The sequence below is a fragment of the Vulpes lagopus genome, chromosome 12 (genome assembly GCF_018345385.1).
Source record: "Vulpes lagopus strain Blue_001 chromosome 12, ASM1834538v1, whole genome shotgun sequence".
Classification (NCBI taxonomy): domain Eukaryota; kingdom Metazoa; phylum Chordata; class Mammalia; order Carnivora; family Canidae; genus Vulpes; species Vulpes lagopus.
The window spans coordinates 13,516,929-13,530,559 of record NC_054835.1 but is presented as its reverse complement, the minus strand read 5'-3'; the positions used below and the strand labels follow the sequence as shown (position 1 = coordinate 13,530,559).

Genomic DNA, 13,631 nt, shown 5'->3' with positions numbered 1-13,631 from the left:
TCAGCTGCCTCTGCTGGGCCTTCCCCTAGGCCCTGCCATCAGGAGGTGAGCTATGTTCTCAGCCCAGGCCACATGTGCGAGCAGCAAGTCTGAGCGTTAGCTGTGGGTCACATCCACGCTACTTCTGGACCATGGTCCTATGTGCTATTTCGCAGATGCCACCTCTGGGGTAAGGCTTATACTTGCTGTCTACTCCTTCCACAGAACTTTCTTTACCACACTCCCAGTGGCCTCTGCCTTCCAGAGAGGCCCCATTGTCTGAACTCTGGATTTGGGAAACAGTCTGAGCCCCCTGTGCACCATCACAAAAACACAGTCTGGCCCAAGTCCATTTGCTGTATGCCCTAATTCTGCTCCACCCGTTGCTGGGCTAAGAGAAGTCCTGGGTCTATGGTTCGTAAAGATTTGGGGAGAAGTCTTCCCCCCTCACAGGCCTGCACTGACCTGCCTTTGTCCCTAAGTCCAAGTCAAATCCCAAACAGAATCTCTGTATCTCTGCAACACAACCTCTGGAAATAGTGTGTCTAGAACTAGCAGCATCTCTTGAGACCACAGTCCAAATGACACTCCTGGAACAAGCCTTGACCCTGCCCTTGGGTTGAGGGTTACTCAGAGTCTCTCCTGCCCTCTGACCTGACTGGGCCTTCCTGACCAAAGAACCCATGCCTACCCCTGAGCCTGTGGATGCCAGAATGAGCCTGGGCACTGCAGGGCCAATGTGCTGATGCATCAGCAAAATGACAGGACTCTCCAAGGCCACAAAAACGGTCACCTATACCATGAAACATAAATAACAGCCATGCTTGTTCTGCACTATGCGAAAACTAAAATTTTCACTACAATGGAAAACATTCAGAGACATTACAGGCACGGAAATGCCCTAGGGTTGCTGGGGTTGCCAGTGGTTTTTGGGGCTTACCCCGCCAGGGAAGGGTCTTACACAGCACCTTCTGGACCCTCACATGATAGGGTAGTGGCCCTAGGAAGGCTGAGTGAGGAGGGTGAGGGATCCCAGCCAAGCTCCAGGCTCCAGGAGCTTGAGGGCCAGAGAGCTCTGGAGCAATCCCCATGCTGCTTCAGGTTAGGAGAAAACAGGTAGAAGCTCAGGCACTCTGTGGGCAGTGGGGTCCTCACCGTGAGGACACCAACCATCTTCTCCAGGTCTCTACCACGCAAGGGGTGGCCCAACACAGAACTGTGTGAGGGGGACACAGGCAGGCGGGGAAGCCTCAGAGAGAGGAGCTGGGAAGTGGCCACACCCCATCTCCACAGTCTTATTCCCCTGGAGCGTGGGAAGGGACAGATGCCCACCCGCTTACTGGGGCACTGTGCATTCACATTCAGGTCTGCTGATCGCTCGCCATGAGCGAGGCGGTGAGCAAGCCTGTGTCTTCCCCAGCAGCCAGGTCTCTCGGCCCCTCCATGTCCTGTGTTTGGCCTTGCAGAGAGCATTCCCTGAGTAACTACTCAAGTATCTGCTTGAGAGAGTGAATGAATGAATAAGCAAGTGAAGGAGCGCGTGATGAAGGAACAGACAAATGGGCAGATGGCGAGTCCATGCTGCTTTGCTAGCCCCGAGGATAAGAGTATGTCCTGGGTGTGCAGGACTCTCCCACGGATCACAGAACCACCTTCTAACCCAAGTAAGTCCCCTCATGACACACTTGCTCTGTCTGGAAATGAACCACCTCTCACTTAATGCAACACAGTAAACCTTTCCCAACGTGACCAAAGGGTCTTCAACGTACTAGACCCTTCCTGGTAGCTCCTTTAATTTCAGTAAAAGTTCACCAAGCACCTGCTATTTACAGCCTGGGCTGGGGACACAGAGGTGCATGTTGGCTCCTGTTCCTCAGGGAGATGGCAGAGAGGGAGAGGCCTGAGCCCATCAGGGGAAAAAATGTTATTTTTGCCATGAAAGCTTCTAAGCTTCAGGAGGACAGTGAGGCCCCAAGGGAAGGCCCTCCTGCTGTGTCTATACCTTTTCCCTTGAGCCCTCCATGCCCCTCATGTGACAGACCTGTGAGGGGACAGTACACTCCTATTCAGCAAGATCCCTGAGCCTCACAGACCCCCTGGAACCTTCTAAGTGCTGGACTGAGGGTCTCAGAGCATTTCTCAGCCCAGGGAGCTGTGTAAAAGCACTGTGGGCATGAGAAGGAGAGCGCTACCTCGAGGGGGACCCAGCACCACCCTATGTGGGCCCCATCAAAACCTGAGGGTGATGCCTCATGTGACACAGGTCTGAAGTCCCCCAGCCCTGTCGCAAGATCCATGGCATGGACCACCCTGAGGACCACGGAGCACGGGGGCCACTCACCACGCAGCCGGGTCGTACTCAGCCCAGACCCGGATAAACTCGTCCAGGTGGTGAGGCCCTAGGATGGAAGAGTCCCGTGTAAGGTACTCAAAATTGTCCATGATCACGGCCACAAAGAGGTTCAACATCTGCAGGACAGGAAGGAAAAGGGGTGACATAGAGAGACCTCAGCCTGCCCTCTACCTAGCCCTCACCCACCAGCCAAAGTCTGTGTGCAAAACCATCATAGCAGCAGAGGCCACTGACTTAGAGCTTGTCCAGCCCTGCTCCCCCACAGCCTTTGGGCCTCCACGATGCCACCACCGTCACCACCCACTACAGTAGCCTCCTACCCCAGGGTTCTAGATCCCGCAAACAAACCTGAGCCCCTCCTGCTCCCTACTTCTGCTGCTCCAACCCTAATTCATGTCTACAACCCCTTCTGCCCCACCTCCCATGACCATCAGTTTTCTCTCTTAGCTAGCCAGCAAGGAAACCAGTGACTTTGTAGTCAGCAGTTTGGACTCTAGTAGTTTAGACTCTGGACAAAAGCTCAGCTTCTCTCCTTCTTCTTCTTTTTTAAATTGACTTGAAATTCACATAACATATAATTAATCATTTTGAAGTGTATAATTCAGTGGCTTAAGTGTATTCACAACATTACACAACCACCTCTCTAGTTTCAAGAATTCTTCATCACCCCAGAAAATGCCTTGTACCTTAAGTAATCACTCACTTATTCCCCCCTCCCCACATTCCATGGCAACAATCTCTGTTCTGCAGGCTTGTCTATTTGGGATATTTCATAAAAAAAGAATCATACAATATAGAACCTTTTGTGCCTGGCTTCTTTCACTTAGCATGATTTTTTGAGGCTCATCCATCCATTCATTTGTAGCATGTGTTAGAACTTCATTGCTTTTTAAGGCTGAGTAACATTCCAAGGTAGGTATAGACCACCGTTTGTTTATCCATTCATCCATTGATGGACATTTGGGTTGTTTCCACCTTTTGGCCGAACTGTTTTCCACAGAAGTTGCTGCATTTCACATTCCCACTATGATGCGCAAAAGTTACTATTTCTCCATGTCCTTGCCAATGTTGATTATTTCCCATTAAAAAAAGTTATTATTGGGATCCCTGGGTGGCGCAGCGGTTTGGCGCCTGCCTTTGGCCCAGGGCGTGATCCTAGAGACCCGGGATCGAGTCCCACGTCGGGCTCCCAGTGCATGGAGCCTGCTTCTCCCTCTGCCTGTGTCTCTGCCTCTCTCCCTCTCTTTCTCTCTCTCTGACTATCATGAATAAATAATAAAAAAAATTTAAAAAAAAGTTATTATTATAGCCAGCCCTAGTGAGTGTGAAGCAAGTGTGCAGTTTTGAGTTTTCTTAATGCCCAAAGATGTTGAATATCTTCATGTGCTTGTTGGCCATTTGTATATCTTCTCCAAAATTTCTATTCTGATTCTTTGCCCATTTTTTAGGGGGGCTGTCTTTTGTAGTTCAGTTCTAAAAGTTCTTCATATGTTTTGGATATTATCCTCTTATAAAATATGTGATTAGTAAATATTTTCTCCCATTCCTTAGATTGCATTTTCACATTTTTATAATCCCCTTTGACACACAAAAATATTTGAGTGTCCAGTTTATTTTTTTCTTTTGTTGCTTGTGATTTTGGTGTCAAATCTAAGAATCCTTTGACAAATTTGAGATCATGAAGATCTGCCCCCTATGCTTTCTTCTAAGACTTTTGTAGTGTTAGCTCTTATACTTATGTCTTTCATCAATTCTGGGTCATTTTTGTATATGGGGTGAGGTAGGGGTCCATCTTTATTTTTCTGCAGATGGACATCCAGTTGTCTTTTCATCATTTCTTATTCTTTCCATACGGAACAGCCTTGTCATCCTTGTCAAAAATCAATTGTCCATAGATATTTGGATTTATTTCTGGAATCTCAATCCCACTCCATTGGTCTATCCTTATGCCAATATCATACTGCGACCCCTCCCACCTCATCAGCTTTACTGAGAAATAAATAACTGATATAATTATAAGATATTTAAAGTGCATATTGTGGTATATATACATACATACACATCATGAAAGCATTCCTACTGTCTAGTTAATTAACACATCCATCACAAATTTTTCTTTGGTAGGCTATTTAAGTTCTACTGTCTTAGAAAATTTCAATTAGGGCAGCTCGGGTGGCTCAGCGGTTTAGCGCCGCCTTCAGCCCAGGGCCTGATCCTGGAGACCCGGGATCAAGTCCCGCATCGGGCTCCCTGCATGGAGCCTGCTTCTCCCTCTGCCTGTGTCTCTGCCTCTCTCTCTCATGAATAAATAAATTAAATATTTTTTTAAAAAAGAAAATTTCAATTATATAATCTAGTGTTATGAACTACAGTCCCCATGTTTTACTTCACATCCTCAGATTTTATTCATATTATAGCTGAACGTGTGTACTTTTACCAATTTCTCCCTATTTCCCCAACTCTCTAGTTCCTGGCAATGACTCTTCTACTGTCTCTATGGTTTGACTTTAAAAAAAAAAATTCCATATATAAGTTGTACCATGCAGTATTTGTCTTTCCCTGTCTGGCTTTCTTCAACTAGCATAATGCCCTCAAGATCCATCCATGTTGTCACAAATGCCAGACGGATTTCCCTTTTTCCCATGGCTGAATAATTTTTCATTATATATACCAAATCTTCCTTATCTCTTCATCTGTTGATGAACACATAGGTTGTTGCCATATCTTGGCTATTGTGAGTAATGCTGTAATGAATATGGGCATGCACATCTCTCTTCAATACCCTATTTTCGTTTCCTTTGGATATATACCCAGAAGTGGGATTGCTGGATCATATCCTAGTTCCATTTTTTATTTTTTGAGGAACCTCTATACTGTTTTCCACAATGGCTGCACCAATTTACATTCCTACCAATAGTATGCAAGGATTCCCTTTTTTCCACACCTCTGCCAACACTTGTTATCTCCTGTCTTTTTCATGATGGGCCATTCTAAAGGGATGATAGGTCACTGTGGTTTTGATTTGCATTTCCCTGATGATAAGTGATGTTGACCACCATTTCATGTATCTGTTGGCTATCTATATGTCTTCTCTGAAAAAGTGTCTAGTCAGCCACATTGTTTTGACTCATGGTAGCTATATAGTAAGTTTTGAAATAAGGAAATGTGAGTTCTCTCACTTGGTCTTTATTTTTTTAAATAAATTTATTTTTTATTGGTGTTCAATTTACCAACATACAGAATAATACCCAGTGCTCATCCTGTCAAGTGCCCCCCTCAGTGCCCATCACCTGTTCACCCCCACCCCCCACCCTCCTCCCCTTCCACCACCCCTAGTTCGTTTCCCAGAGTTAGGAGTCTTTATGTTCTGTCTCCCTTTCTGATATTTCCCACACACTTCTTCTCCCTTCCCTTATATTCCCTTTCACTATTATTTATATTTCCCAAATTCTCACTTGGTCTTTAATTTTCAAGATTTTTTGTTATCTGGGGCTCCTTTGCCATTCCATATGAATTTAAGGATCAGCTTTCCATTTCTGTAGAAAGACCACTGGAGCTCTGACAGGGATCACACTGAATCTGGAGCTCACTTTGTGGGGACATTACCACCTTACCAATATTAAGTCTTCTAATCCCTGGACATGCTTGTCTTTCCATTTCATTAGGTCTTCTTTAACCTATTTTGGCAATATTTTTGCAGTTTTCACTGTACAAGTTTTCACTTCCATGGGTATTTATTATTCCTAGGTGTTTTGTCCCTTTGGATGCTACTAGAAATGGAATTATTTCCTTAATTTCCTTTTCAGGTTATTTATTGCTGGTACATAGAGACATAACTGATTTTTACATGTTGATTTTGTATCCTGACACTTTGATTAATACATTTATTAGTTTTAGTACTCTGTGTGTGTGTGTGTGTGTGTGTGTGTGTGTGTGTGTTCTTCGGGATGTTCCATATATCTGCAAATAGAGATAGTTTTACTTCTTCCTTTCCAATTTGGATGCTTTTTATTTTTTTATCTTGCCTAATTGCTCTAACTAGGACTCCCGGCACAATGTTGAGTAGAAGTGATAAAAAAAAAAAAGTGGGCACCCTTGTCTTGTTCCTGGTATTTGGGGAAAAGTTTTTAGTCTTTCACCACTGAGTATAATATTAACTGTAATCTTTTCATAAATGCCCTTCATCATGTGATAGAAACTCCCTTCCATTCTGAGTCTGCTAAGTGTTTTTATCATGAAACTATGTCAAATTTTGTCAAATACTTTTTCTTCATCTATTGAGATAATCATGTGCGGGTTTCCCCCTTATCACGCTGGTTAATTTCTGTGTGTTGAAAATATATCCTTGCACTTCTGGGATAAATCCCACTTGATCATGGTTTATAATCCTTGGAATGTGTTGTCAGAATTAGTATCTTGTTTGGGATTCTGACTGTATATTTATCAGGGACATTGGCCTGTACTTTTCTATTTGGGGGCATCTTTCCTGCCTTTGCTTTCAGGATAGTGGCAACATCAGAGGATGTGTTAGGAGATGTTTGAATAGGGGAACTTGGATGGCTCAGTCAGCTAAGTGTCTGAATCTTGATTTCAGCTCAGGTCATGATCTCAGAGTCATGAGATTGAGCCCCACATTGGGCTCCACAATCAGCAAGGAGTCTGCTTGAGATTCTTTCTCTCCCAGAAGAGAGAATCAACTTGCAATGTGACATGAATCGGTAACAGGGATCAGTGAGAGATGTAGGGGGACCCGGGATGGACTGAGACAGGGGAACACATGGACACAGTGACCAGGACTTACCAGAAAGGAGCAAAGGAAGATGAAGGAGACGAAGTAAAAGTAGGCAAAGTCGCTCCCACACTCACTGGCATTGGCGTGCTCATCACAGGCCTGGTTGCTGAGACAAGACAGCATGATCTCGTGCCAGGCCTCCCCAGTGGCACTCCTGAGAAGAAGGGCAGAGCCATGAAGCCCACAAAGGAAGGCCCAGACCAGCCTGGGAAGGAATCTCAGAAGAGCTGGCTCAAGTGCACACCTACAGAGAACCTGTACTAGACCGTTCCTGGTAGCTCCTTTAATTTCAGTAAAAGTTCACCAAGCACCTGCTATTTACAGCCTGGGCTGGGGACACAGAGGTGCATGTTGGCTCCTGTTCCTGAGGGAGATGGCAGAGAGGGAGAGGCCTGAGCCCATCAGGGGAAATGTTATTTCTGCCATGAAAGCTTTCAAGCTTCAGGAGGACAGTGAGGCCCCAAGGGAAGGCCCTCCTGCTGTGTCTACACCCTTTCCCTTGAGCCCTCCATGCCCCTCATGTGACAGACCTGTGAGGGGACAGTATACTCCTATTCAGCAAGAGCCCTGAGCCTCACAGACCCCCTGGAACCTGCTCATGTGTAAGGCCTGGGTAAAAAATGCCTCCTCTTAAAAATAATCCTCTGGCATTAGGTTTTCAAATTGATAATTAACCTGGAAAGAACTAGTTACTGGAAATAAGGCCCTACACCAGAAGTGAGCACCACAGTGAGTGCCCCTTCATGGACCTCCTTCTTGGCCTCCCCACTAGCATGTGCCATCCCAGCCTTCCTTGAACCAAGAAATGGGGACTCCATCCCTCCAGTTTCTTAAGCCAAAAATGTTGCAGCCATTCCTGCTTCCTCTCCTTCTCACCACACCCTACTCACCAGCTCATCTACCTTCAAAAAACAGCTAGACTCTTACCACTTCTCAACTCTGTGGGCTGAGCAGCAATCACCTCCCCTGAGCTGCCTCAACAGCTCCCTAATGGACCTTCCTCCTCTGCCCCACCCAAGAGCTGAGTGGGTTCACTAAATGCGGTGAAACCAAGTCACTTCTCTCAGTGACCCTTTTCTTCCCTGCAAAAAGCCAAAATCTGCACAAGTGCCCACAGTTCAATATGACTGGCTGCCTGCTCCCTCCCAGTGGTCTCTGCTCCGTCCACTCCAGCCACACCAGCATCTGTTTCCCCAAAACACCAAGAACAATCCTACTGCCCTGAGTGGCCACCCTGGAGGACACCTCTTCATGGACTTTTGTCCCTGCGAATGCAGCCAGCACAAGGGCCAGATGTGCACTAGACTTGCAGGCAGACCAGAGGCCTGGATTCCCCCTGACGTGGTGTGCCTGTGTGGCACAAGCTGAGCCCACTCCTCATGGACAATGTCTAGGAGTAGGAGGCTTTTCCTGCAGGGTGGCTGCCCTGTGCCAGACCTGACTGATATTGGTGCTCATGTGTGACACAAAGATCAGGGAAGAAAAGGGATTTTTGGGAACAAAGACTTAAAACTGAGGCTAGTTTCATAGTTCTGCCTCAACTCTTATAGCATGAGGCAGGACATTAATAAATGAAATTAACATAATAGCTAAAGTCCAGAGAAATTATATTATTTGGAGAAAGTATAGGCCTAAGGGTACTTGTCCATCTGATTAAAAAAACAAGAGTCAGACAACTGTCTCCAGGCAGCTCAGCAAAGCAGATCTCAATGTGATCTCCTTCCACAGAAAGGAGAACTTCCATGGGCTCCGAAATACACCTGCATGGGGCTGTGCTGGGCATTCCCCAGGGCTGGCCTCACAGCAGCCTGATGCATTTACATAAATAAACACAAGTGTGGGAACCTCAAGAAGCAGCCTCAGACAGGGTCTCCTTTCAGTACCCCTCCTCCGTAAGTCCCTACAAAGAGCTCCTCTCTTCCCTCCTAGGGTCATGATGGTGGGCTTACCTTAATGAGGGAGACCCTGGAGGCAGTGAGACATATTCACCCCTCTTCCTCAGCCCCCAAACCAGGATGGTCAACAACCCCCAGGCCACAGAGAGTGTGCCACGTGTAAGAACAACAGCTAGCACCAAGCTCTGTAGAGTACACGGTCACAGGGGGCACCTGAGCTAGAAGCAAACCTGTGCCCTCCAGGACTCACCCTAGTGCTGTACTTGGAGCCTAGGGCCTAGTGAATTGCAGTCTTGTGAGCCATGGGGGCAGGTGGAGGCACACTCACACTAGCAGTTTCTTGGGTCACTGAGTAGCACACACTGTGTGTTACTTCCATTGCCCTGCTTCCCCCTGATCCTAGATCCCTGCAACCAACAAGGTGAGAGGACAGAAAGCTTCTGGCCAGCACACTGAAAAAAAGCCCTGCTGGATGTCTTCTGTCCTTCCAGACCCTCAGCTGTAGCATCACTAGAGGCCTCTTGGCCACCGTCAGGGATCAGAGATGAGGTGGTCAAGGCCAGCCTCACCTGGGGCTCTCAGGATGACCTCTCTCAGGGGCTTCCCTTCAGTCTGTTCCAAGGCCCAGGAACCATTAAGGGGAAGGACAGCAGAAAGAAGGGAGAAGCTGGGAAGGTCTCCACTGAGGGGAAGCCAGCACGAGCTGGGGGTCAGAGGGGTCAGCATGCATCCCATCCCTCCCAAACAGAGGCATCTCTGAGCCTGGACTGATTTCCCACACAACACACCTGAACAATAGCATCAAGGCTTGTAAAAACGTCCGGAAGTTGTTATGCCGGTTGATGCTGGTGTCATCATCTAGGGCAATATTCCCAAACACCTGAAATGAAAAGGAAGGCTGAGGGCTGACATCATTGGGTTCTGAGGAGCTGTGGTGAGGTAGAAGGGGTTGTGTGAGCATGAAGACACATGGGCACAGGACACTGCCCTGAGCCACCACCACTACTGTAGGGGCTGGAGGGGCCAGTGCTTCCAGCCCTGGCAGTGTCTGTGCATTTCCAGGGCAGAGAAAACCTCTCGAAAGCCAAACACATCAATGTCACCCAGCTCAGCATGCACACAGGTGCAAGTCTGCATGCCCAGGAAAAATGGGACCCAGAGCTAAGTTTACATGGGTTGTGCTACATTCTGTTCACTCTGTCGTCAATGATTCTGAAGCAGTAATTACATTGGTAATAGCTATGAGATCAGCTTGAAAATTTCTTTTTAAATTTCTGTGCAAATATCACAATGGGCTTTTTATCCATTTTAATTTATTTCTTTTTAGGGTCAGAAATGCAAACAAGCCAGTAACTGTACTTGGCTTAAAATCTGGAATCTGGCTGAAAAAATTATGAACTATTATATGATCACCAAAAACAAGAATCAGTGACACTTATGGTCTTGTACATCCACAGACCAAAGCAGGCAAAAATACATATTTGGTTTTTTTTTTAATTTTTATTTATTTATGATAGAGAGAGAGAGAGGCAGAGACATAGGCAGAGGGAGACGCAGGCTCCATGCACCAGGAGCCCGACGTGGGATTCGATCCCGGGTCTCCAGGATCGCGCCCTGGGCCAAAGGCAGGCACTAAACCGCTGCGCCACCCAGGGATCCCTACATATTTGTTTTAAACAGCATCAGGTCTCAGCAAATTTTAAGGTAAGAGAACTTTCTCAATCCCCAAAATAGAGTTTAAAAATCAGTTTTCAGCTCACCTTTACGACAATGGCCTCTCCCACTATAACTTAACATTTGGGTCCATCCAACCCTGTTGTTGAAAAGTCGCCAAATGCCAAACATTTAAAACTGGAACACTGCTTTGTGTCTTTTAAAGGTCTTTCCAGGGATCCCTGGGTGGCGCAGTGGTTTAGCACGTGCCTTTGGCCCAGGGCACGATCCTGGAGACCCAGGATCGAATCCCACGTCGGGCTCCCAGTGCATGGAGCCTGCTTCTCCCTCTGCCTATGTCTCTGCCTCTCTATCTCTGTGTGTGACTATCATAAATAAATAAAAATTTAAAAAAAAATAAATAAAGGTTTTTCCAAATAGTTGACAAAGGATTCTTTGGCAAAATAAAGGCAATCTAATTACTTGAGCTGAACTGGATAGTATAAGTACAGTGATCTGATATGATCCCATTGACTTTTTTCTTCCGTACTATATGATTTCCTGTGAAGGATCAGGTCAATGCTCTGGACTAACAGAATGACCAGCTGGTGCTCTGCAGACCACTCAGCACTGGGCAGATATGCCCAAATGCTCCACCCATGCGGCCCACCACCTAATCAAACATGCCCATTCACACCCTAACAACCCAATGGAGTTCCTATCAGAAGCACAGTTGTGCATTTTCCCACAGACAATGGACTCTGGACGACAGGCACAAACTCTTGATGCACAACCTCAGTGACCTTAGGGGTAGAACAGCCTTTCTGAGAATTAAGTTCATGAAGTGCTTAAAGCAATACCTCCCTCATAGACATGTTCATTAAGGATCAATCTGTCATTGCTATCATTTGATGACCACAGTCGGTGCCCGTCTGCTCCAGGGCATAGGCGCCCCTTGTGCTCCCTGTCCCGTCGGGTGCACCCACCTGCATGCCAATGATGGCGTAGATGAAGAACAGCATGGCGATGAGCAGACACACGTAGGGCAGGGCCTGTGGAGACACATGGAGGGCAGGGCAGCTCCAGGGAGGGCTGCCTAGCCGCCTTGCTTGGGCCTCATCTGCAGAGTGGACAGTGGCCACATTTCTGGGACCACTCAGACCCCTACTGACCATGAAGCCCCTCTACCAAGGGACTACCTCAGTCTCTTCATCTATAGTCAGTCATAAAACCCACCTCAGATTCGGCGAGCATTATTGAGATGCTCTCTGGATAACTTAAAATGCCTTTATATAAACTACAATAGGATAATAGGTGCCAACAAGGAGCCTCCAAGAGGAGGGGCTGCTCTGGTGGCAAGGAGGAGATGATGGCCACGCTATTGTGCACAACAAAGGGGACGGTCAGGGCACTAGGGCCGTGACTGGGCTTCACCTTGAAGGACTGGACGAAGGTCCACAGCAGGATGCGGATGGTGTAGCCTTGGCGGAGCAGCTTGATGAGACGGGCAGCACGGAAGAGGCGGAGGAAGCTGAGGTTGATGAAATTGTTCTGTAGGGAAGAGAGGCTGTTCTCTAACCTGCAGAAACCAGCCTCCTGCAGGGACAGGTACACTGCTCCCCACACGCCTCTCCCTGACTTGCTGTGGTCCCAGAGAAAGTCCCCTGCTCTACAGTGTAAGCAGCAATCAGCCACCAGAAAATCTTCCAAAAGTAAAGCTTGTCATTGCAAATCACTTCTCATGCAGCAAATCAAAGAAACCCCTCTGCTCTAGGCTCCCGACAGGGAGGGACAGAGAGAAAAATTCTCAGAAGCAGCTCCTTTCTGCCAGGTGGCGCCAGGAGACCAACGGTGGACAGGCCTCTAACATTGACCACGTCTTGCAGGAAACAGCCAAGCCATCCAAGTGCCGGGCACGGCTGCTTCTCCACAGAGAGCCTCTGGAAGGCCCCACCCCAGGCTTGGTGGCAAGGCACTTCTCTTCTCCACACAGTTAGTAAAGCCTCTGCCTGTCTGGGACCCGGCAGAGGGGCAAACATTTTCTCTGGGGCTGCTCCTGGTGCCTGCAGATAAGTCACCATGGGAGGTGTAAGTGTTGGTGATCCTGCTGCTCACACCACAGAAGCCACTTACAAAAATCCATAAATGGTCTCAGCTCCAGAGATCCCAGGATATTTAGCACTGCTCCCTCATCCACAGGGTTCAAAATCAAGCACAAAAAGAAACAATGATCTCTGGACTCCACAGATTACCTGGGAGTGAGGCTTCCACCCTGGCCCAGGGGCACCTTGAAATTATTGGCACATCCCTTTCAGGGAGCACAGCTCTGGATGGTGTCCATGAGATGGGGGTGCTTGTAGATCTGGGCAGCTTCCCACCCTCTGTCTGCTTAGAGACCAGGTGCCCGCACGCAGCCTGAGAGCAGCTTCCTGCCACTTTGGTGTTTTAACATATGAAAGCAGCTCAGGCTTAGACACATAGTATCGCCAGATTCAGTGGTCAAATGAAGAGAAAAGAGAACACAACATGTTGGATGAGAGCAGCAGCAGTAGAGCATGTGCAAGAGCCATGGGAAGCCTAGGGAGAGCTGGGTGCCCTCCCTCCAGGGCTGCCCATCTGGTCTTGGCTGGGATGAGACGTTCAGTGGAGAGGCCAGCTTCACTCTTACTTCTAAGGACAGTGGCCCCAACCTAGCCCTTGTCTGCCCCTTTGGTTCCTACCAAGGTGGCTGGAGACTCTAGACTGTCTCTGCTGGAGGGCTATATGTTGCAGCCATGGGTGGGAAGTTTGGTAGTCACAAGGAGGTGCTGACCATGGCCCAGATCAGCAGGAAGGCAGAAGTGGACCTCAAGGTGTGACCCTGGAGGACACACAGGCTTGCCTCACTGGCTTGTGCTAAGGGAAGAAAATCTCAGGGGTACAGGATGAGCAAGAAACATCCATACTCACCCCATGGACC

General features: G+C 47.7%; 1 protein-coding gene across 9 annotated transcripts in view; it reads right to left on the bottom strand.

The window, feature by feature from the left end:
* Positions 1-13,631, bottom strand: part of CACNA1B (calcium voltage-gated channel subunit alpha1 B) — a 196,188-nt gene that overhangs the window by 22,222 nt on the left and 160,335 nt on the right. For all 9 annotated transcript variants that reach the window (XM_041725818.1, XM_041725820.1, XM_041725821.1 and 6 more), the window contains 5 exons: positions 12,107-12,223; positions 11,659-11,724; positions 9,808-9,899; positions 7,134-7,278; positions 2,321-2,448 (listed from right to left, as the gene is read on the bottom strand). In XM_041725818.1, coding sequence (XP_041581752.1) covers positions 2,321-2,448; positions 7,134-7,278; positions 9,808-9,899; positions 11,659-11,724; positions 12,107-12,223 — 548 coding nt within the window. The remainder of the gene's footprint in view (positions 1-2,320; positions 2,449-7,133; positions 7,279-9,807; positions 9,900-11,658; positions 11,725-12,106; positions 12,224-13,631) is intronic.